Source organism: Bactrocera tryoni, chromosome 1 (assembly GCF_016617805.1).
Source record: "Bactrocera tryoni isolate S06 chromosome 1, CSIRO_BtryS06_freeze2, whole genome shotgun sequence".
Lineage (NCBI taxonomy): Eukaryota > Metazoa > Arthropoda > Insecta > Diptera > Tephritidae > Bactrocera > Bactrocera tryoni.
Window position 1 is genome coordinate 70,327,019 of NC_052499.1, and position 23,375 is coordinate 70,350,393.

The 23,375-nt window shown below is 36.3% G+C and overlaps 4 protein-coding genes across 8 annotated transcripts in view; 1 reads left to right on the forward strand and 3 right to left on the reverse strand.

The window, feature by feature from the left end:
* Positions 1-6,375: 6,375 nt before the first annotated feature.
* LOC120782846 lies at positions 6,376-7,192 on the reverse strand. Its single transcript, XM_040115373.1, has one exon. It carries the CDS (start codon positions 7,147-7,149, stop codon positions 6,541-6,543), a length of 609 nt encoding a protein of 202 aa, XP_039971307.1. The 5' UTR covers positions 7,150-7,192; the 3' UTR covers positions 6,376-6,540.
* Positions 7,193-11,964: 4,772 nt separating this feature from the next.
* LOC120766321 (NAD-dependent protein deacetylase Sirt2) lies at positions 11,965-14,451 on the reverse strand. Its single transcript, XM_040091743.1, has 4 exons — positions 14,194-14,451; positions 13,334-13,413; positions 13,172-13,268; positions 11,965-12,993 (listed from the first exon to the last, which is right to left on the reverse strand). The coding sequence occupies exons 1-4, from the start codon at positions 14,297-14,299 to the stop codon at positions 12,182-12,184; spliced, it is 1,095 nt and encodes a 364-aa protein (XP_039947677.1). The 5' UTR covers positions 14,300-14,451; the 3' UTR covers positions 11,965-12,181.
* A 324-nt stretch (positions 14,452-14,775) lies between these two features.
* Positions 14,776-18,860, forward strand: LOC120773757 (gastrula zinc finger protein XlCGF26.1). Of its 2 annotated transcripts, XM_040102829.1 has the most exons (4): positions 14,776-15,026; positions 15,090-15,733; positions 15,791-16,204; positions 16,296-16,819. In XM_040102829.1, the coding sequence occupies exons 2-4, from the start codon at positions 15,166-15,168 to the stop codon at positions 16,817-16,819; spliced, it is 1,506 nt and encodes a 501-aa protein (XP_039958763.1). In that variant the 5' UTR covers positions 14,776-15,026; positions 15,090-15,165. The 2 variants fall into 2 exon arrangements, with proteins under 2 accessions (XP_039958763.1, XP_039958771.1); XM_040102837.1 differs by lacking the exon at positions 14,776-15,026 and having other exon boundaries at positions 15,166-15,733; positions 16,296-18,860.
* A 1,933-nt stretch (positions 18,861-20,793) lies between these two features.
* LOC120782326 (oxysterol-binding protein-related protein 8) overlaps positions 20,794-23,375 on the reverse strand; it is a 47,972-nt gene continuing 45,390 nt past the window's right edge. For all 4 annotated transcript variants that reach the window (XM_040114550.1, XM_040114548.1, XM_040114547.1 and 1 more), the window contains one exon: positions 20,794-23,332. In XM_040114550.1, the coding sequence (XP_039970484.1) occupies positions 23,089-23,332 (244 nt within the window). In that variant the 3' untranslated portion in view covers positions 20,794-23,088. The remainder of the gene's footprint in view (positions 23,333-23,375) is intronic.

The following is a 23,375-nucleotide window of genomic DNA, read 5'->3' on the forward strand; positions in this document are numbered from 1 at the left end:
TTAAGTTGCCGGACCACTGCAGTATATTTCAAGCTGAGGTCTTTGCACTGGCGAAAGCCACGGAACTGGCCTCTAATCCACCTGCATGCAACATCTACGTAGACAGCTAAGCAACAATAAAGGCAGTAACGTAGTATCGCACTCGATAGAAGAGACTATAGGAACATGATGGAAATACCAACTGGTCACTGTCTGGTGGCGACACACGCTCGCAGGAAGGTGCTAACAGATCGAGAAGATTGCAGCAAATGTCTAGAGCAGAACATCAGGGAAACAATGGAGCATCTCTTGTGCGCTTGTCCCGCATTGGCAACACTACGCTGTAAGCATCTATGTAGGGTCTCCACGGTATGATACACGGGAGGAGGTATCGATAGTGAATCCACATAGTCTGTTAAAATCCGCGTCCAGTGCAGGCATCCTAAAGTATGACTACTCCTCTTAGGACTAGCAACTCTCCATCTGATATCACATAGGACCAAAACTGGTCTATGTGTGGCTTATTGGTCTACCAGATTAACTTAACCTAATCTAATACAATTTACGGTAATAAAACTAAGTTTAAGTTTACGCCCTTCAATATAAGTCAAGAAGATACCAAATTCGGTTGAAATTTATTCACGATTTGATAAATTAATGGATGTTTAATTCTTTCGCAACATATTTTTAACTGATATTTTAATAATTATATTATTATTTGCTAAAAATATCTAAATATTAGTGAAGATATAGTGGAATTAGAATTGCTTTTTGGCTTTCTTCACCTACTCAGTAGGCATTTGTGTGTCGTCTACAGTCCACAACATCTATGTTCAGCTCTTGTGTTCTCTTTTATATAAAACAAACGGTTTTTGAATATAAAAAACGGTTAAATCAATGTGTAAGAGCTTGGCATATGGAGATAATAACATATTTACGAACAACTAAATATCCTCTTAAATAACCATATTCGGCGTTTATGTACATATATATTTCAAAACATTCAGCACCCATTACGTTATGTCTCTTTTCTGTCCGTCAGCCATGTTTACCACATTCTGTGTTGTCATTTCTTCACTCCCACTTCTCTTAAACACACAAATTATTGCTATTAAATATGATTATCCGCCATGAAAAGTCATCTTATGTGCTTATTGGCAAAAAGAAGCTTCAGCGATATTGGCAATGGAAGCCAATATGGCAACCCATAACAGCTGTTGCCAACAGCAAGAGAAATGAATGTTGTGCTCAATAAGAGAATATTGCGTGAACTAAATTTGTTCGACATAACTATTTGCGTCACATGAAATATTCATAAAGTGGCTTTGTTATTTAGATATCAATATTTGCAAGTAAGCACGCATAAACTCGTAAAAATTCTAAACCATGTACCCACACATACATATGTATAGCTATGTATTTATTTTTAACGCTCTGGCAACATTTAGCGAAGTGTAGATTGGTTTTGTTCATCTAACGTTAGGTTATACATATATAAGACCTAGAACAAATACTATACACATTGTGACAAAAAGGCACGCGTAAAATCTGGCACGATAAGCCCTTGCAATACCATCTTGTAAAATCCATGTATTGTTCTTCCACAATTCCGTCCGTTTTCTATAGATGTTCTCACGCAAACACCTCAATACCTCCAAATAGAACTCCTCTAACCCTCCGGAACAAATGCATGATGCATTAAGCCACGAATATCGGAAAAACAGGGAGCACCACATTGATTTTTGAGCGGCTTTGGATAGGTTTTTTTGGTTACGGCTCGTTTTGTTTTTCTCCAATCCGATGATTGTTGACTTGTTTGCATGTCAAACTCATAAACCCATGTCAATTATAATGCTCTCCATAAATGTGAGATCGAAATTCGCATGTCCAAAGAGACTTGCCTACAGTACTCTTTTTTAAAAAAATTAGATTTATTGGAACGAGTCGAGCAAGAACGCGTTTCATAATCAAAATATCCACCAAAATCATTCGAAAGGACTCGCGAGAGATGTCGAGCTCATTACCATCACTCTAACACATTGCTTGACTATTTTCAAGTATCATATCTTTCACTTCTGTAATATTTTAATCAGTCGAAAAGGTCGAACCGATCTCTCGACCGCCTTTGAAGGTTTTGAACCACTCGTGGGCTTGCGATTTTGAATCACTGTAAGCCTCTTCCAACATATTCCGCACATGAAGTTTGATTAGAAATACAAAATTTGGGACAAATTCTTTGTTCGACATTTTTATCCATTGTAAAAATCGCAACGCAATACTGAGGTGTACCGACTTAAGCAGCTCCTGTAAACAAACTGGTTGACAGATCGCTCTCATATTTGGCATAGTATAGTAATTACCGGTAATCCTACCAAGTTACCATTTTTTTGAAATATCAATTACCCGGGGAATTTAGATTACAATTTCCGGGCACTTTTTTCACTATGTTTATCAAAATAGTCACGACTTGCAGATATCTGTATGTATTGAGTAAAAATGGAGATATCTTGATAAAACAATTATATATCCTTTATGTAGAAATGGTTTAAATTGGTCTATTATACCTAATGTCATGATCTCGTCTAATCCAGCGACGGTGTGAGATATAAAAGATTTGTACAAAAAAAGTTAGTTGGGGCATATAGTGAAACTACCTTGGACCAAAGAAACTTTCATCGGTGGAACAAAATGATCTCAGAGGCTCGAGAACGACGATAAACGTACCGGAAGCCCGAGCACGACATAGACGAAAACATTAATGAAGTGAAGAATAGAGTATTGGCCAATCCCCAAATCATCATTAGAGAAATTGCTGAGGAACTTAACAAATCGATTAGCTCGTAACATTCAATTTTAACCAATGACCGATTCATACCGGGCCGCCAAGAAGTTTGCTCCAATATTGCAGTATTTCGATAAAAAAAAAGCGTCGAGTTGTTGAACTTACAACGGGCGACTATCAAGTGTTTATGGTTATGACGTGGAAACCAAAACTCACCAATAGAAGCTGCCGCTTGAGCCAAGACCGAAAAAGCGCACCAAATTAGGCCGAATGCGAAGGTTTGGCCAACTGGTTTCTTCTATTGTTTTTGTCAAAGGGTTTTAAGGTTAATAAAGAATATTACCTGCAAGTTATATGCAATTTGTGACGATGAATCCGTTTATAAGGTATGGATTTGCGAAAGAACAAAAATTAGCTTTTGCACCGGACAATCGTTGCTGCGCGAATTTTTTGCCAAAAGCAACACATTAGTGGTGCCGTAGCCACCATATTCCCCAAGCCTCCGTCCTATGAGTTTTTTTCTTTTCATACTGAAGAGGCGCATTAAAGAACGATGCTACGCTGCGATTGAAGGGATGAAAACTGCATCGAAGGAGGAGCTGAACACGATCACAAAATATGACTTTATTTTAGAGATTGGAAAAAACTCTGGAGAAGACCAAGTGGAAGTGATTACTTTGAAGGGTACAATATAGATATTTTTGAATATATAAATACGACTTTGTTAAAAAATACAAAATTTATGATACTTTTTAATTTAAACTTCGTATTGACGGAATAAAACGGAAATATGCTCTTGAGATTATTGATATGACATTAAATATTATCCCCTAGACTCCTTATACCGAACGAACAAGCCGCGAGACTATCAAATGTTCGGCTACACAAAAATATAGCGCTTCCTTACTTGTTTTACTTGTGTTGTAACAGCTTGGTGGCAAATCCTTATTGGTTCAAATCATTAAAATATAGTACGGATATATGCAGTATCATCAGACCAATTGGATAAGTTCGCTATTAGATTATATTATTGGGTCAAATATGAGGAAATGGAGAGTAGCGACTATTCTTTGACACTTTTAAATTCGCAGCTTATATACTCGTTAACTTAACTTGTCAAATGTTTGAGAAATAACAACGTTTTCCAGTTAAAATTCCTATAAGAGAGTACGTGGTTACCTTATTAAAATCTTGGAATAAATTTTTACTTTATCTCTATTTGATTATACCAGTCGATTCGATTTATACCAGTTATGTGTTCGATTCGCTACTCTAAGGTCGAATCAATAACTGCTTTTAGTTTTAATAATTGGATAGTATTAAAAAATAGTGTTAGCTTATGTATACATTTTCTGGACTAGAAATGTGTTAAGTAAATAAGACTAAGTTTAATTAGGTTAGAATATATAGAACTATATTAAGCTGACTAGGCGTGCCACAAATCCTGTACACTGACATTTTGCATATTGGTGTTAGATCCAAATAAGTGTTAGTAATTTGGCGTCGCCAACGTCATTAAAAGCTCTGGATCGAGAAGGACTTCGCGAGGCGTTTGATATTAAGCGAAATTTGAAACAAGGAGACTCCCTACCTTGTGACTTCTTAAATATATTTCAGGAGAATATAATACGAACTAAATATAGAAGATACAGTCTTGTATAAAAGTCTACAACTGCTAGCGTACACCGATTATATTGATATCATTGGCCTCATCAACCGCGTCGGTAGTTCTGCTTTCACCAGGTTGGATAAGGAAGCGAAACGTATTGGTCTGATTATGAGCGAGGATAAGACGAAATATCTACTGTCATTAAACAAACAGGCATCGCGTTCGCGGCTTGGCTCACACGTCACTGTTGACATCATAATTTTGAAGTACCAGATAATTTCGTCTATCTTTTAACCAGTATTAACACCAACTACAATAACTCTTGCCAACACGTTCTTTGCACTGAGTAGGCAATTGAAAAATAAATTCCTCTCTTGGAGAACAAATACCAGAATCTACAAGTGACTCAACATCACCGTCCTCTTGTATGGAGCGGAAGCATGAACAGCGACATCATCTGATGAGTCGGCCTTAGAAATGTTCGAAAAATAGGTTTTGCGGAAGATTTACGGTTCTTTGCGCATGATGAGGTGTACGAGATATATGGCGACATTGGCTCAGTTCAGCGAATCAAGAGACAGCTTGGTCATGTTGTCCGGTTGAATAAGAACACTCCATCTTTGAAGGTATTCGATTCAATACTTGCCGGTGAAGCAAAGCCCTTAGAGAGATCAGGTGGAGAAGGAGGAATAGCAAAAATAAGAAACGACTGATGCGCTGCTGTTAACTCGACTATAACCGGTAAAGAAGAATTTAGCGTCTCAAGCTCTAAGGTGTTTAACCGAAATTCTGTTCCACTTTATCAGAAAGGGGTTTTTATAGGGACGCTACAAAAGTAGACCAATAGGGACAGCAAACGACACCATATTTTTTCCCGCTCTTTTCTTTCAGTAAGATTTACCATTACATCATTGAAAAATATAAGATCCAACAACGAGTCGAAATTATTAAAATTGTTTACCGAAAGTCGGAGTTAGTGCTCTCAACTTTAAGAGCGCTACATCCAATTTATGGTCATCATAATCGTCCTATCAGATGAAATATTGAGTGACTAGTGGAAACATCTGAATCCACAAGCACAATACAAAATATTCCAGTGCCAGTGAGACAAAATTGATAATATGGCTGCCACTGGCGCATCAATTGAGAAAGACCTAAATCAGTATAAATTTAGCGAAAAGGTTTTGGCCTACTATAATCCTTATAAGATCAAAGTGACGAAATAACTGAAGTTGCTTGACCACTAGAATTGTCGTATGTTCGTGAATTGGACTGAGCAACAACTCCCGGTCTTTCATCGAAAAATCATCTTCAGTAAAGAGGCTCATTTCTGGCTGAATGGCTCGTCAATAAGTAAAATATGCGTTTTTGGTCAGGCAGTAATTCACATGTACTTCATTAATCACCATTGCATACCGAAAAAATTACGTTTTGGTGCGGTTTGTGGGCTCGCGGCGCCATTGGAGCGTACTTCTTCCGCGATGGTCAAGGCCGGCACGTTACTGTGAATGGGAATCGCTACCGCTCAATGATAACCGCATATTTTTAACCCGAATTGGATGATATGGACTTTCCACAATATGTGGTTCCAACGGGATGGCGCCACAAGCTACACAGGGAATGTCACAATCGATTTATTGAAAACCAAGTTTGGTGAACGTGTTATCTCACGGAAAGGTGAACCAGTCAATTGGCCGCCTCGGCCGTGGAATTTGACGCCGTGAGACTATTTCCTAAGAGGCTACGTCAAGTATATGTTCTATGCCAACAAGCCAGCCACTCTAACGTTCTTTTTGAAAAACCCGTTATAATCTATATTTTAGAAAGCTATTTTTTAAATATTGACCATAACCCCAACTCCGCCCACTTGTGGTGTGTTGACGTTATTTCATAAATGGAAAATCTTTCAATTTCCTACTTAGTATAACCATCAAAAAGAGTCATTCAGGCAAATAAGAGATAAGCACACATATATATTTCTGTAAGCCAAACTGCAGGAGCTGAGTAAAGTGTAAGGACCTGGTACATTTGGAAAATTGATATGCACGTGGATGGTTCACATTGAATTTGAATAATTGTCAGGCATATTAGACCAATATGCATATGTTCTACTTGCGTATATATGTATATGTGTACATAATGTTGTTGTTGCCAAGGCGGAAAACATCATTCAATCAAAAATTGGACTCTCCCGTTGGTGATAATGCTTGCGGAAGAACTTAGTTAAATTGAGGTTCGAGGAGCTTTTACGAGCGCTTGCTGCCTCATCGATATTTCTCAGTGGCGGATGAACCTGCATTGATCTCCGTTGTCGTGTTATGGTAAATTCACCTTTACAGAATAACTGACGTTTAGTTACAAAGTCAGCAGCTTCATCGCCGGTTCGCAATTCTATTATGCTGAAATCACGTGGCAAAATTGGGTCGATGAGTTTTTTCGTTTCTACATCAAATTCTTTGCTCTTTCTCTTTTCCGCAACGCTCAAACGTATGGTCGATGATCGCCGTGGAAATGGTGTGGCCGCTTGTTTGATCTGTATATATCCATAGTCCTTAGTTACAGGTTTATATGTCAGATCGATGTTCTTTTGGTCGAAATGAGCTCGTCGCTGTTGTGATGTATCCGAAGAATCAGAGCCTCCATCGAGTAAACCGTTCGAGGATATCGAACTGACAGACTTCCTCTTCAGCGAAGATCGCATTGCACTTTGTTTCCGGCCTTCATCACTACCTTTTTGGTTTATCGACGTATTGCTGCGAGTTGTGAAATGTAGCGACATTCCTTTTTTTATTTTAATAATAGTTTCTTTTATCAAAATATTTAGAAACAAAATTGTTTAAAAAATATAATAAAGCACACACGTCTTTGAAGACTGAAAAAACAAACTGAATGTTATCTTTTTACTTGAAAATCAAATATCAATGTTGGAGTGTTTCAAATTTTGCTGATCTGAATGATCTAGTAATTCTGAAGTAGAATTGCTTGCTCAAAGTTAAAATGTACTTAGGACACAGCTCGCATATAGTATAAGGCCGGTCAGTAGACATTGCCTTGCACACTCTTCTCACATGGCTGGAGGGAGCCTTTAGGCTAAAGAATTCCGAGTGGGGAGAGTCATCGATTTACGGATGGATAAAAGGTTGCGGGAAGGGTTTTGTGCAGGAGAATACTGTCGAGAACTATGTATATCTTTCAACAACAGGTGCAGGCTTTCTGAGCAATACAGGGTCTTCCTAACGGAAGTGTAGATCTATAGCTCCGGAGTGCAGCCTCTTTAAGAGTGATGACTATCCACTCTGGTGGCAGAGCGGCGATACTATCCTTAACATCCCTGATCGTACCCTCGAGACTCCTGAAGGGATGTCTCGAATTCCTTTCTCTGGCATCGAGTTACTTCATGTTTAGACCGGTTAGATTCCCGACCATGGGTTAAGTAATTCTGTCTCACTAGCTCCACTGAGTACTTGCGAGGCATTACTGAATGGTTTGGTCTCATGTGAGCTCGAGAAGCGCTGGTCAGATATTAACATCTGTGCGTATGCTAGATCTTTCTGGTCCAAGTTAGGACTGATCGCAAGGGGTCTAGCGAGCAGTTATAGGAGTTCTAATGTTCTAATTGGACTTTTCCAGATCGGTTCTCTTGCCACGCATTGCCTGAAATATCCATTTTTTATCAAACGATTGAAGAATCGTAATCTTTGGAGATTATAGAGCCCGAACTTTCAAAGGAGAAAGCGCTTCAGTATGTCTTGTTGATGACGTCGGTAAATCATAAGTAGAGTTAACGAATCTTGCAAACGTCACCGACCGAATTTACGGTGAATTTAAATGGTGTTGTCGTTCTGCAGCCTTCCTAAAACTATTTTAAAGAATCCGTGTACCTACCCTACACCTAGACCTGACCGCACTTTTATTATTGTCTAGCCTTCCCAAAATATTTTTAACAAATGATACCGAGTTGACAGTACTTAGCTGAGTAAAAAGAAGGATCCGTACAGGTTAAGTAGACCTGACCGTAAAAGAGAATTGTTCTTTCATCCCCTTCATCATCCAAATTAATGTGAAATTCTTCGTGCCACTATTGACAACCGAAAGTGATAACGAATCTTGGAATCAGCCGAAAACTTGCTAAAGAAACAGCTGTCAAATAATGGCATTACAACACCGCCGATCTTAAAGCAAAGATTTGATGAAATACCTCTGTTCTCTATTATCCATATTCTCTGCTACTTAAAAAGTGTGCCATTCGTCTGTTTAACTTGCCTCTCATACCGTCCGCAAAATTTGCCCCAGTTACTCATTATTTCCTAATACACCCCTCGCTATAATCGTTTAACAAACCATACTTGTATATAGTATTTATACAACTATATATATGGTATGTACATATGTACCAGTATGTGTGTGCCCACTAATGCTGCATCTGGTTTTAATTAGTGTGTGCAGCCGAGTTGTCCTCAGTCGGTCAATTTACCGCAGAAACTTCATCAACAAACTGTGGCATTTCAACCTGTGCTGCACTTTGCCGCATTTTAGTACTCGTAAATGTGGCAATACACAAACTATACATACATATGTATAAACATAAAGATACCGTTAGACGCATTGAATGCCACTGCACGAGCGCTGCACTCGAATGCGGTTAACTGCCTTCTTTTTGTGTGCTCATCAGCAACAGACAACCGGTGGTTCACTGCCTGTAACCCCGCCCAACCTCATTACTCTCCTAAATAGTTTTATTGTTTTTACTTGATAATTGTCTACAATCAATCGATGTTACAGTTCTTGTTGGTGTTCACAGCTAAATGAATGGAAGCTAAGTGAATGTCTCAATTTGGATTTCATCGATCTAGTCAACGAAAAACGTGGAAAAGTTGAAAATAAAAAGAAAGGCCATGGATAACTTTCGGTGTAGCGGAACATTTTATGCTATCGAAACAAGAATCAAAGCCTGTGAAATACCTTCAGGTGTTGGCAAAACTTTATTTTAAACAATAAAAAACGTTAATTTTGGTTGCACCAAAGCCAGAATGGTGGGTTTCCTTCAAACCTTCACAAACACTTACAAGAACTTGAAATCAATCGTTCCGTTTGTATGACAGCTACATATATGCAATAGTGAACTGATCTGAACAATCTGATCAATCATGCTCAAATAAGATATATTATAAACTCAATTGAAAAAGCTAAAGTCAATATATTGAGGTGATGAGGTAAGGTTAAAGACGTCAACCAAGGGATCGGGATCAATTACTTTAGAGATTGCATAGCCCAAGGACCAAGAGAGACGAAATTATCTATGACTGTCAATAGTGACGTGGGAGCTAAGTCGCGAATGCGACGACTGTTTGCTTGATGACAGGATATATTTCGTCTTGCCCTCGTTCACTACCAGACTCATTTGCTTCGCTTCCTTGTCCAGTCTGGAGAAAGCAGAACTAATGTTGCGGTTGTTGAGGCCAATGATATAATATAATCGGCGTACGCTAGCCGATGTACGCTCTTATAGAAAATGGTACCTTCTCTATTTAGTTCTGCAGCTGGAATTATTTTCTCTAAGAGTTGATTGAAGAAGTCGCACAATAGGGAGTCGCCTTTTCTGAAACCTCGTTTGGTATCGAACGGCTCGTAAAAGTTCTTTCCGATCCTGACGGAGCTTTTGATATTGCTCAACGTCAGTTTACTCAGCCGATTAACTTTGCGGGGATACCAAATTCAGACATAGCGGCATAAAGGCAACTCCTTTTCGTGCTGTCAAAAGCAGCTTTGAATTCGATGAAGAGGTGGTGTGTGTCGATCTTCTTTTTACGTGTCTGTTCCAGGACTTGGCACATGGTGAATGTCTGTCAGTTGTTGATTTTTAGTTTGTTGGCGGTGGGCTTTAATCTTTCACACAATATGCTCGATAGCACCTTATATGCGATGACGAGGAGGCTTATCCCATGGTACTTGGCGCAGATTAATGGATCTCCCTTATTGTAGATTGAGCAGAGAACACTTAATTTGCAATCATCTGGCATGCTTTCGTTCGACCATGTTCGACAAAGAAGCTGATGGATGCTCCTCATCAGTTCTTTGCCGCCGTGTTTGAATAGCTCGGCCGGCAATCCATCGGTAATTGCTATTCGAACTTCTACATGGTCGAGCAATTGAACATCCGCTCCATCGTTATCGATTGGGAAATCGCGTTCACCATCTCCTAGTGTTATGCTTTCACTGCCATTCTGCAGGCTGGAGAAGGGTTCGCTCCAAATTTTCAGTTTTCTCTCGGCATCAGTGACTAGATCCCCTCTGGAGGTTCTACAAGAGTATGCTCCGGTCTTGAAACTTTCTGTTAGTCGTCGCATCTTTTCACAGAGTTTTCGAGCATCAAGGCATTTCGGCCCCTATCTTTTTTGTGTACAAATGCGTGCAAACGCTTTCCTCTTCAACTCTCGGTATCTATCTCATCCCACACTTCTTATATGGGAGGTATGTTTTTCGCACATTTTCGAACTGCAATGTAGGAATATCAAGATAATATTAGTTAGCTATCGAATTTGATTAAAATCGGTCGAGTAGGTCACGAGATATGGGGTTTTCACCTAAATGAGGGCAGTGCAACGTCCATCGTACAAACTGAATACTGATCAATATTGGGTGTAAAATTGTAGGAACCTTTCATATTTTTTGATCGATTTATCGGAGTAGTAGTTTCTACCAAAACCGAAACAATTTGTCCAGAACGTATTTGGTTATTATTGCTTATTAGAGGTCAAGGACATGCCCACTTTTTAAAAAATTTTACACCCATATATGTCTATATGTGTATTTTATTTCAGAGCTTATTTATGATACTTTGTAGATTTTCGATTCTTGATGTTTTGTGAGCGTGGCAATGGCCTGACTACGCCCATCTGCAATACCCCCCTTGGGGGCCAAGGAACGGATATACCAAAGCAGTAACTCGGAATTAAACTTGTCTATTCATCATGATCATTTATACAGATAACTCCATATCTACATACATATGTCCATTATTTTTAGGTTATAGTATTTAAAATATAAATTTTAATGCCTGGATTTAAAATAAAATCAAAATATTTAAATTCGAAATACCAGGTTTTTAATTAAAAGTCGTTTTGGAAAAATTATTTTAAAATTAATATTTTTTCGCCTTGCGTACTTCGTTCTCTACCTTTTTGTTACCTTTCGGAAAGGGAAGCTTAGTTTTAATATAATACCAACACAGTTTAGCCTCTTTTGCTCTAAATCACATTTAAGTATTTTTAATTAAGTTGTTTTGCTTCTTTCTTGTCCTTTTTCCTATATAATTATAATCAAAAAATTAAAAAAAAATAATTTTTTGTTACTCCAATTTTTACTTAAAAGAAATATTTTCAATGCCAGAATTAAAAATTGAAAATCTAGTTTTTAATCCAAAATTTTGTAATAAAAAGAAATCGCAACCCTCAATTGTGAATCTTATTTTTATTTAGAAAATGGTAAGGTATGGCTTACTTACTTTATCCCACCCAATTGTTCATAATAAAGTCGTAGAGTACACTATAATACATACATATACGCACACAAGAAACAAAGTTAATCAATCAAATATTTTTACATTTTTATGATTTTATTATATATAGTCAATTTCAGTAGTATTTCAAATCTCTAGCCGTCTACATATCACCTAATGTATGTTATAATAACCACTACATTTATTTACAGATTATTTCACTTTCACACATTTATTTGTATCCCTATTGCACAAAACCCATTTGTGTTATCTAAACCATTGTATTGTTATTAAACTTATTAGGTATTATTATTTAGGATTTTTTGTCCTTCGTTTGTTTTGATTTCTCGCTCTCAGGTTTTAAAGTGACGCTCTTGGGCTTTTGCTTTTCAAATTGTCCTGTTTCTTTTTTAATCAATGCTTTGAGCTCATCAGTCCAGCCCAGCGCCTCAGCTATTTTCCACACAGCGTCATCACAATCACCTACATAGGAGATATCTCGCTTATTCACCGGGCTCGTAAATTTTCCAACGAAATTCCTGTTGATCAGTACACGTAGACATGAAGGTTCTGCATACCCAACCAACGAAGCGAAAGGATACACCTCCAATGATGTACCCATAATAAAAAGCAGATCGCAGTCCTTGAAATCTTCGGTTGGCATATTATAGAAACTCTCGGGCATATTTTCACCAAAGAAAACAATATCGGGTTTGACAATGCCACCGCAATGGTCGCACAGGGGTAAAGTATCGGTGAATAATTTGTCTTTCATCCATTCTTTTGAATACAATGTCGTGCATTCAAGACAATGATTTGTGTGAAATGTACCATGCGCTTCGACCATCTTCTCCTCGGGTATGCCAGCAATACGCTCCAAAGAGTCAATATTCTGTGTGTAATGACGAACCAACAAACCTTTGTCATTTAAAAGTCGTATGAAGTAATGAGTTGGTGTCGGAGTAAAGTGTCCAGGGTACAACTCTTTGGCTAAAGAAAAGAATGGCTTTGGATTGTCCAAAAAATAATCCAATTCAAATATATCGGTTGGATGTGGTAGATCATATTTCTTTAAGTTGTCGTAAAGCCCCGTTCCAGGTGTTCTAAAGTCCGGTATGCCAGCAGCTAAAATAATTTTAAATAATAGTGTGTTTAGACAATAATTTATAATTTTTTTATTAAAAATTATCACTTGTTTTTTATTAAAGGAAAATAATAATAAATATTTGGAAAACTAATTATATAAAGAAGATGAAAGTTAAGAAAGAAAGAAAAACGACAAGTGATAACCATTTAAACTTACATGTTGATATACCCGCTCCAACTAACGTAATAATTTTTCTAAACCCATTATCTTTCCAGTGTTGCAGAAATCCATCAAACGTTAAACTTGGAATAACCTAGATAATGAAGAATATCATTAGCTTTCATAAGTTTTATAATTTGAAATATATTCTAATTTCACCCCAGTCGCCGCTGGTTCTTGATGTACTGAAAGCCTGGAGAACAAGTGGGTTAAATTCGCCCGAATAGATTCCAACACACCTAAAAGAAAAAGTAATTTTAAGACACATTTTAGAAATAAATTATAAACAAAAGCAAGAAAAAACGAGTATCTTCGGTTCCATCAAAGGTAAAATGCCCTTCACAGGTTCAAGTTTTCCTTGTAAGAACTTGATTTAAATCTTACGGTTTGTATGGCAGCTAAATGCTATAGTGTTCCAGTCTGAACAATTTCTTCGTAGATGATCAGGGTATAATAAAAAAAATTAATAAAATAGTAAACATTTAGCCCAGTAGTTTAAACCCAAGATCAGATTATTAGTGTGTAGTTCTTAAGTGGTTTTTACTGAAGATTGAATTAGGCTGTTTGCTAGATTCAAATTAAGTTAATCGTTAAAAAATCAAATCGCATTATATAATATATAAAAACTTATAGCATTTGGTTATAATTTTATTAAAAATAGGTTTATAATTGTGATTCTATGATATACCAAATAAACGACTGGTAGACAAGTTTATTTGTGCTCCCCAAATAAATTAGTACGTTTTTAACCCTACTGTACCAATTAAGTGGTTTCGGTTTTTGTATACACTAGTGCGTCTGAGCACGGATAGTTAGAAACCGGTCGCATGGCATCTCAAACGCAGAGATGCATTTGAATGAACTTTCACTTTGCAATACAACTCCGGAGATAAAAGTTAAGAACAAATCAAGGCCTTGAAATATATGAAGACGAGCATTGTTTTCTTTTCCTTTTGTTTATACAATCGAAACTGTAGACATATGTATGTATATTGTCCCTTTTGTTGCCGGAAACTTACTACTTGGGCTTGGTGCAACTTCCTCACGTTCTGTACTATCACTTCGGGGCGGATGATTGTGTTCATTTGGCTTTTTTGACGGCCCGGCTTCGTCTTTATTACTCATCACTTTTAATTTTGTTGTAGTAGACAGATGTCTATTAAAACGAAATATTGAATTTTTGTAAACCAGCGCCGTCTTTGATGAATAAACAGAAATTTATTCATTTACAAAACATTAGACAACAGAAACTTTGACAATTGAAAAACGCAGCATTTAAAATGTCACCACTTTCCAATCAGGGTTGGTATTGTTTTGTACTCGTGCATATTGCCATACTATTTTCTAATTGGTAGACACACCCGTATTTGTTACAAAACAACTTTGCTGATTAAAAAATATTTCGCCCATATTAAAGCAGATTTGGATATAATTTTGAAATTGTTTTTAATGTATAACTTTTAAGTTCAAACACTTAAAACACACAGTAATAGTACTTACTTGGCCGATAAGGCAGCACATTTTCATGTTTTCACCACAAAAGCCACGCTATCCAACTGGAAACTGCAACACTGCCAACTGTCAATTTTGTTTTGATAGCTTGACACTGACCAACCCAGCTGGTTTGTTTTCTTTTCCTGAAAATTTTTCATCCTTGAGCGTCGATTTTTATACAAATCAAAAAATAATTCATGCAAAATGCAATTTCACATAAAAGAAGTGTAAAATATATCAAGAAGTGTAATATAATGTGTTTTCCAAGTGTAGTTTTTGTGTTTTTACTGTGAATAAGTGAAGCTGGAAACGGGTGGCACGTTGCCCATTGCAGACAGCCTAAAATAACAATTGAACGGTGAGAAAAAGCTACCGCAGCGTCCTCTGGTGTTTAATAATTGTTTTTAATTGAATTTTGTAGGCATTTTATGAATTTGTACTTCGAACGCAGACAATAAAAATTTAAACTATCGATTTTCTACGATACCTCATGAAAGATGCACCTCAACCACGCCACTGCAATGGCTAACTACCAACATTACCCGCCACCGCAAATATCAACGCATGGTGGCACGCCCACCACAGTGCAGCAGCAGACTACCATAGCGACGGGCAGTACACCATTTACATTACATCAATTGACTGCTGTACAAGCTATACAACATCCAACGCATCAGGCTATGCTACACCCGCAACATCCGCTGGTACATCTACTTGATATTTCTACAACAAATACACCGAATCCAACACCAGTGCCGCCAACGAAAGTCGAGGTACCGGAACCCGAACCGATTGAGGTGAAAGTCGATGATCCGCGCAAGAAGAAGGAATGCCACGTCTGCAAGAATAAATTTCGACAGTTAACTACTTTGCGCAATCATATGAAAATCCATACCGATGAGCGGCCGTACAAGTGTAAGCATTGCGATCGAGCCTTCCGCCAAATTTCAACGCTCACCAATCATGTGAAAATTCATACTGGCGAAAAACCGTTCACATGCTCTATATGCGCAAAAGATTTTCGCCAACAAAGTACACTAATCAACCACATCAAGACACATAAAGGTTAAGCATTTTATATCCACACAACCGAATAAGTGCTATTTCAAAATTTTATTACAGAATCGAGTACCCCAACCTCATTGTTGAATTATCAGCCGGGTAATAAACTAAATCATCGCAATTCGAAATTGGCTCAAAATCAAATGGTAGACTATCAAAATCGATCAATAACAAAAACCCTTTATACTGGTAGCTACAGCTCACCGCAGGCCGAAGAGCTGGTCAAACCGTATCAGTGCAATGTATGCAAAAGACGTTTCCCACAACTAAGTACACTACATAACCATGAGCGGACACACATCGATCCTAAGCCGTATAAGTGTGACACATGTGACAAGTCCTTCAGTCAACTGGCCACTTTAACCAATCACAAAAAGATCCATACCGGTGATAAGCCATATGCCTGTTCCTTTTGTTCCATGCAATTTCGACAGCAGAGTACTCTAACCAACCACATGAAGACACACACCACAGGTGAGCCTTTTGTGTGTTCGCCGTTCGACTGAGAAATTTTAACTCCAATTTCCCCCTAACAAAGCTTTTATTTAAATTTACACGCAAACAGCCGCCAGCAATACGAATGCAGTGCCAACCACAACAACAACAATGGCAGCACCACACGGACTCAACCATATGACCACATCAAGTCTTGTAGCACATGGAGAACATCCACCACTCAATAACATGGTACATCAACAATTGCAAGCCGAACATCCACTTTTGCATTTTCTCGATAGCAACACCACAGTTAGCACCATTGCGAAGGAGCCATTCAATCCCAACACCAGTCGTCGTTTCAAAAACGAGGCCGATAGCTTAATGCTGGAGAGTCCGGACCGCCCATTTCCATGCGCCATTTGCCGAAAGGCCTTCTCACAACAAAGCACTTTGGCTAACCACATTAAGACGCACACCGGCGAAAAGCCATATAAATGCAAAGTATGCGAGTCGAACTTTCGACAACTGTCCACCTTGAATAATCATTTAAAGATACATACTGGCGAAAAGCCCTACAGCTGTTCCTATTGCCCTAAGCAATTCCGGCAGAAAAGCACTCTCATTAATCATGTCAGAATTCACAATTGTTAAAATGGCCATGCAAATAATTATCCAATAATAAGCATAACGACGTTGGTGGATCAAAAGCTATATGCAGTAATAATAATAGTAATAGATGTATTGGCTAACTAGCCCAATTGGAAAGTTGGAAATAGCAGATAACAATAACAATAACCCACACAACCAATAAAGATAGATATAAATCGCATTATCAGCATACCCACCACACTTGGTACCATAGGTGGTAGAAACAATGGAAGTAAACAAACACCATTGTTATTTCGGTGTTCAATAACTATAACCAGCTGCTAAACGTAATGAGTTACCTACCTGCTGTGCAATATGTATTGTCCATGTAAATTTATTATATACTAAAGAGCTGCTTGAGTAAGTGCGAATGCGTATGACAACAACAGCAACGCAGATTTAAGGAAAGTTTCGTTATGGCTTAAAATCATTCTGTATGCCATAAAATATAGGGATGTGGCAATAGTAAATGTTAGTATTTCGTGGTAAAAATTTCACTACTCTGATTTGTCCTTTGAGGTTAAGTAATTGATTTTGATTTGCAGTTTCCACCGTGAAAATATTTTATGTCTACCGTTATTTACAATAATGTTTGACAGTTCATTTTGAGTTAACTGTACTACTTCCAGGTTTTTAGAATTCCAGTGAAAACATTTGTGACAATTGCTTTAATTCTGAAGACATGTTGAATCTCGTTTAGGAAATAATTTAGCAAAATGTTAAAAATTTAAAATATTTAAAATTTTTCATTTCTATTCTGTTTAGTCCACAATAGTTTGTTTATAATCATAATTTTTATGAATACAAAGTTAGCGAAAAATCATAGAAGTCGTAAGCTACTCGGCACCACACTCAAAATTTGAGTTAGTCAAGAGCTTTGAGCATCGCAAATCCTTTGTTAAATTCTTTATGTAATATTTGACATCATATTTTACGTTTTAGTTGTCCGCAGCACTAAAAGTGAAGTTAATTCATAACCAAAACACGGAAATAATATACCCAGCAAGCCTACTCGAAACTCCAATGAAAATATTTCATGGAACCAATAAATACACACATTGCAATTCATTGACCAGAATATTAAGAAAGCGATCACACGTTCACAAGAGTTTCGGTTAGTGCTCTCAATTCGCTCTTAATAAACTCATTGAAACTTTAAAAGTAATACCTGGTAATTAACCAGAAGCTGACTTGCAGGGTAAAAATGCAGTTTCAAAATTTTCCAAATTATGTGGAAAAAGATTCGGCTATTCCGTTAAACTTGCTATATATTTCAATAATAATGTAGATAATATGTTGGACACTCAGAGATATACTATAATGGAGAGGAATTCTTATAATAAAAGTAGACGCCGACGAAACTACGAACCCTGTAATTTGTAGAAAATGAGAGGACAGAGCTTAGTGATTAAATACATTTTAAATGGTTTATTTTTAAATATTTCAAAGTTGATTTTAAACATTTCGAGATTGGTTTTAAATATTTCAAGTTTGATTTAAAATATTTAAATAATTTATTTTAATGTTTCATAGTTAATTTAAGTAAATCTTTAGCCAAAATGGCTTGATTTTTTCTTAAAAAATGTTTTTGATGTCAAATCAAGTAGAAAGCTTGGAAAAATTTGCTCAATTGACAAAAGCATTTTTCAGCATATTTATGACGGTAAATTTTCCTACAACAACTGATTTTTCTGCGTTGCTATGAAAATAAATAATTTGGTTTTCGTGGTAAACTTCTGCGAATTGCCGAAAATGTTACAATTTCCCTTACTCTCGCAAGTCTCTGCTATATATACATACACATACAGGGTGTTCTCTTTTGTTTCAAAAAAAGTTCGCTTCTTGTTTGTGCGGATGTTTTTGAGCGCAAAAAAAGGTAAAAAATAAAATAAAGTTAAATTAAAAAAAAAAAAAGAAGAACAAGCAAATTATATTTAACATGCATAATTGTACTATTACGTATAAAACCAATTATAATGTGCGTAGAACAAAAACGTTTAATAAAATCCATGTAGAATAAAGCGATATTTGTAAGCAGAAAATACCTATGCGACTTTTAATATTTCAACATTTCTGAGTTTTTATGTATATGTATGTGAATTTTCGACTTATTTAAAATCTGAATTTCTATGTAAAATTGTATTAACTTCCATTTGTGTATATTTGCAGGCATTTTGCAGGAATTGTAACGGTTGCTAAATGCCACTAAAGTCGGAATTTAGAGCTCTCAAGCTGCTATGTTACATTATCAATGAAATTTTATTCTCTTCGATTTTACTTCCATTTTCTTCTGCTTATCACTATAATTCTCAAAACGTTATTAATTTAGAAAAAGTAATTTTGAGTCTTTATCGTTTAATGCTGCTTTACAACTGGCTTCGCGGAATGAATGAGGTAGCACATGATGTTCTAATATGAAATAAAATAACCGAATGCGTCCGAAGAATTCTTGTATGTGAGCAACCGGATCGCAACCGAATTTTTATCCGGCCAAGGACTGTCAACTCAGCACCATTCCTCGAAATTACTTCTGGAATGTGTTCTGCCACTACAAGAACAAATTTTGTTCCCATGTACTGGCTGTTAAATCTATATCCTTTAAAAAACTATCAGCTCTGTCATTTCCATCTAGCCTATATGATATGCAACAACAACTAAGACGTCGTGGAAATGACCAGTGCAAATTTCAAACCGAGAAAACTTTTCTGAATTCAAACATTTGTATTGTGCGAAAATTAAAAATAAATGTTTTCATAAAAAGGAATTTCCCTTAGTTTTAATAAATTGTCATGGTCTCATTTATCAATATAAAAATATACCTTAACCACAGGTTAAGGCAGGTTATGTCTTCTTTCCCACGACAGTCGGGTCTAAGTAACCGGAACGGATCCGAAGTTTTATCCGGCCAACGACTGTCAACCCGGCAGCATGCCGTAAATCGTGAAAAATTATGATTCGTTTTGCATTAAGGGGTTATATCCTTTTGTCAGAAAAAACGCGTAAAGTTTTAAAATTAAGTTTAATCCGAAAACTATTATTATTGCAATAGTGGAATAGCAGTAATGATCGATGAACTAGTCGGAATTTTGTTATTTTTTTACAAAATAACGGCTTTCCAAAAAAAATCGTTATTTGTGAAAATATTTACACCTCAGAGTGAGAAATCTTATTCTTCGATCACTACCGGACCTAAGAAGATTGTGTGAAAATTTGAAGTCGATGGGTTCAGCCCTTTCAGAGAAGTTCCATACATCAAGTCAAAAAATTCTTACACATACACTATTATCTCCGAAACTATTTGCCGAATCAACTTAAAATGTTTATGATTCTGTTCACCTTACAGAAGGTTGCGCCAATAGCCCTATAAAGTATATGTATGCGACGAGCTAAGTCGATTTCGCCACATCCGTCTGCCTGTCCGTCCGCTCGTATATATACCTCTGTTTTTCTGGCCGCTCCGCAGCGTCTACCAAATGGTAGGACCGGAACCTTTCATTGCGGTTAGTCCTCACACCAGAATTTAGCTGCTCCGCAATTGCCGATTCTGCGACTTGGAGTCTGAAACACCAGAACACCGGCTAATTGACTGCACAATAGTCTGTCTATGTCTTTTGTATTTGTGAAGGGTATTATAGTTTTAGTGCAACCGATGCTAACGTTTTTTCTTGCTTTAAATATACATAAGTTCTTTCGATGTACATATAAGGAAAAAAGCCCTTTTTTTATTCTGACGTGGATTTAACCTCATGAGTAATGATACCAAAAATTAAAAACAAAAGAACATGACTTCAATAAGTAAAGGTTTGATCATTAAAAATATGTAGAACAAGAAACATAAAACTAAAGCCGCCAATCCAATTTCTGGAATAGATATGATGAAGCATAGGTGTAGAATATTTTATTTATAAATATATTCACCAGAGTATTAAAAATAATCCATACCTGGAATATAACACAATTGAAAAACGCAAAAGCGGTAAAGTATAGAGTTTCGTTTATTGGACTTGAAATGTTAACAGCATTTGTGTACTTATGTAGGTAATCATCTTCATCTTACTCCTTTTGTTATGTTCTTACAGAATAAATTTTATTTAGCGTACATAGCAATAATTTCTATAGTTTAATCGTGGCTAATAAGCGAATTTGTGTTGTGATTCCTGTCATGGTGCTTTTATTTGTTTGGAAAATTTCAAAATTTCTTTAATTTATATGCAGTTCAAGTGCGTGTTGTGTGACCGAGAGAGTTAGAGAGAGAGAGAGACAGACAGTTATTTTCTAAATGTAACCGTCGATGCTTGGTGCGATAATCAGAACATGTTATAAATATGTATTAATTGTTTAAATTTTAAATGTCTTACTTCGTTGATACAAATCACGACACGATCACGATACATAATAAAAATACATATGAGTTAAAATACATCATAATATCTCGCTAGCACGAACAACAGCTTTTCCACAAATCCAACACACAGCTAACAACATCTGCTTCTTCTTCTTTTAATCTTAATATATGTTTTATAATGATTGAAAAATATATACTTGTAGTATTTATAAAGGAATTTAAGAATTTATATGTAAATAACTTTTGAAAAGCCTTCGTATATAATGAAATCAAATTTCTTAGGTATGTTTACAGTGAGTTTACAATGAATGGTTGTAATACACAACTAAATTATAGTTAAAAATTCTACCGATTCCTTTTGCTTTCAAAGCAACTAACCTCAAAACAGCTTTTAAAAACTTATCAACAAATAGGAAAAGATTACGTGTGAATAGTTGTGTGAACCACATACAGTTCGATTTTGGAGTCACGTAAAAATCTCCAGAATGTTTAGTGTCAAAGTCTTACTTAAACGATGGCTAAGATTTTGGCACTTACAATTCTGGAGATTTGTAGGTCAGACTCCTGCACTATAGCATAATTAAATTTTTCAACTAGTAAAGAAGTGAAAACTGTCGAAGTTCAAGTTTTTAATGAAAATTTTTTTAAGGGGCACATTTTGTGTGAAATAATATTATACTAAAATTTTAATGAGATATCAAATTTTGACTTTTAATATAGTAGTTTTTGAGTTACAGCCTTCTAAAATGTACATAGCTGCTCAGCTCAATCAGCACAGCTTAACATATCAGTTTAACATTAAACGCGTTTTTCTCAAAATTAAAATTTTCAAAAAGAAAGAAGAAACGGCTGGCGCGCTGTTGTTAACTAAGAAGAAAAAAAATTTCAAATATGCTTGAGTGATTACGCGAAGACAAATGAGCCAATCTCTGATTTCAATCAAATTTGTTTGCATATTCTGCCTATAGTTCTACATACAATGACCCATCAATTTTTTTTTTTATCAAAAATAATATTCTGTCAGGCCGAAAATACCAAAAATGTGGGTAAAATTCTACTTTAAAAACAATACACTTCGTGGAATTTTGTTTTTTTTTTCGACCGCAGATCATTGTACAGACAATATCTTCAAGTGCAGTAATATTTTTTTATGTTTCATCTCGTTAAGTCGGAATCACAGCAGCAGCTTTTTCTAGCCCCGTCGAATAACGCGTGTAACTCAAAAAATATTTTTTTTTTCAAAAACTTTCTTGTATATTCTTCAAATCTAACCTTAAATAAATATTTTGTATAAAACAATTTAAGCATTTTTTTGTAATTGCCATTTTTCCGACACTCACAAATGTGACCCTTAATCTCTTAAATTCTTCAGTGGTAATGCCTAGGTAACACTTGGCTTAGAAGACAACGAATTATCCACACAAAAGCTCAAATAAAACTATTATCTCACTTATCAACATACACAGCTCTTTACACTTTTCACGCAAATACATAATAGACTTATGTATATAAACATATATGTACATATATGTATATAGTTACATAATTTCAAACCACCTGCATACAAAACAATATGCATGCAGTGAAGTGTGTCTCGAAAAGTTTACGACCTAAACGCAAAAAGTACAAAGGAAGTTTTTAAAATAGCTTAACATAATTCAAATTGAGGTAATACTATAGTAACATATTATTTTAAAGACGATTTTAAAGTTAGCGCAAAAATGTGTACCGTAAAACCGTAACTTAAGCATTATTTACGGTTACATCGCTTGATTTAAGTATGAATGTATATTTACTTGTGTGAAACATATTGCACACGATCTCGTTGCGCTGACAACAACAACATCAATGAATATTTGAACAATAAGCGTTTTACCTAACTAAACTTATCGATTCGTTCACCGCTTCAACTGAGTTGATGCTCGATTTACTTAAACATCCATTTCATTACAAAGCAGGCTGCTAAGCCAACGAATGCATAAACCATTGATTTTATGACCACCGTTTGTGGCACGGTGCGCGGCACAATGTCGGCGTAACGGCCGGTAGATGTAGACGGCGCCATTAGTCTGGGATTATAGTGGATTCGCTCCAAATTTGTTTGGATCACACGCAATTGCTTCGTTTGCTCCTCCAGTGTATGATTCATCTTTTCAATAGCTGATACCAATCTGAAATAAAAAAATATTTATTTAAAAAACAAAATTATTTATT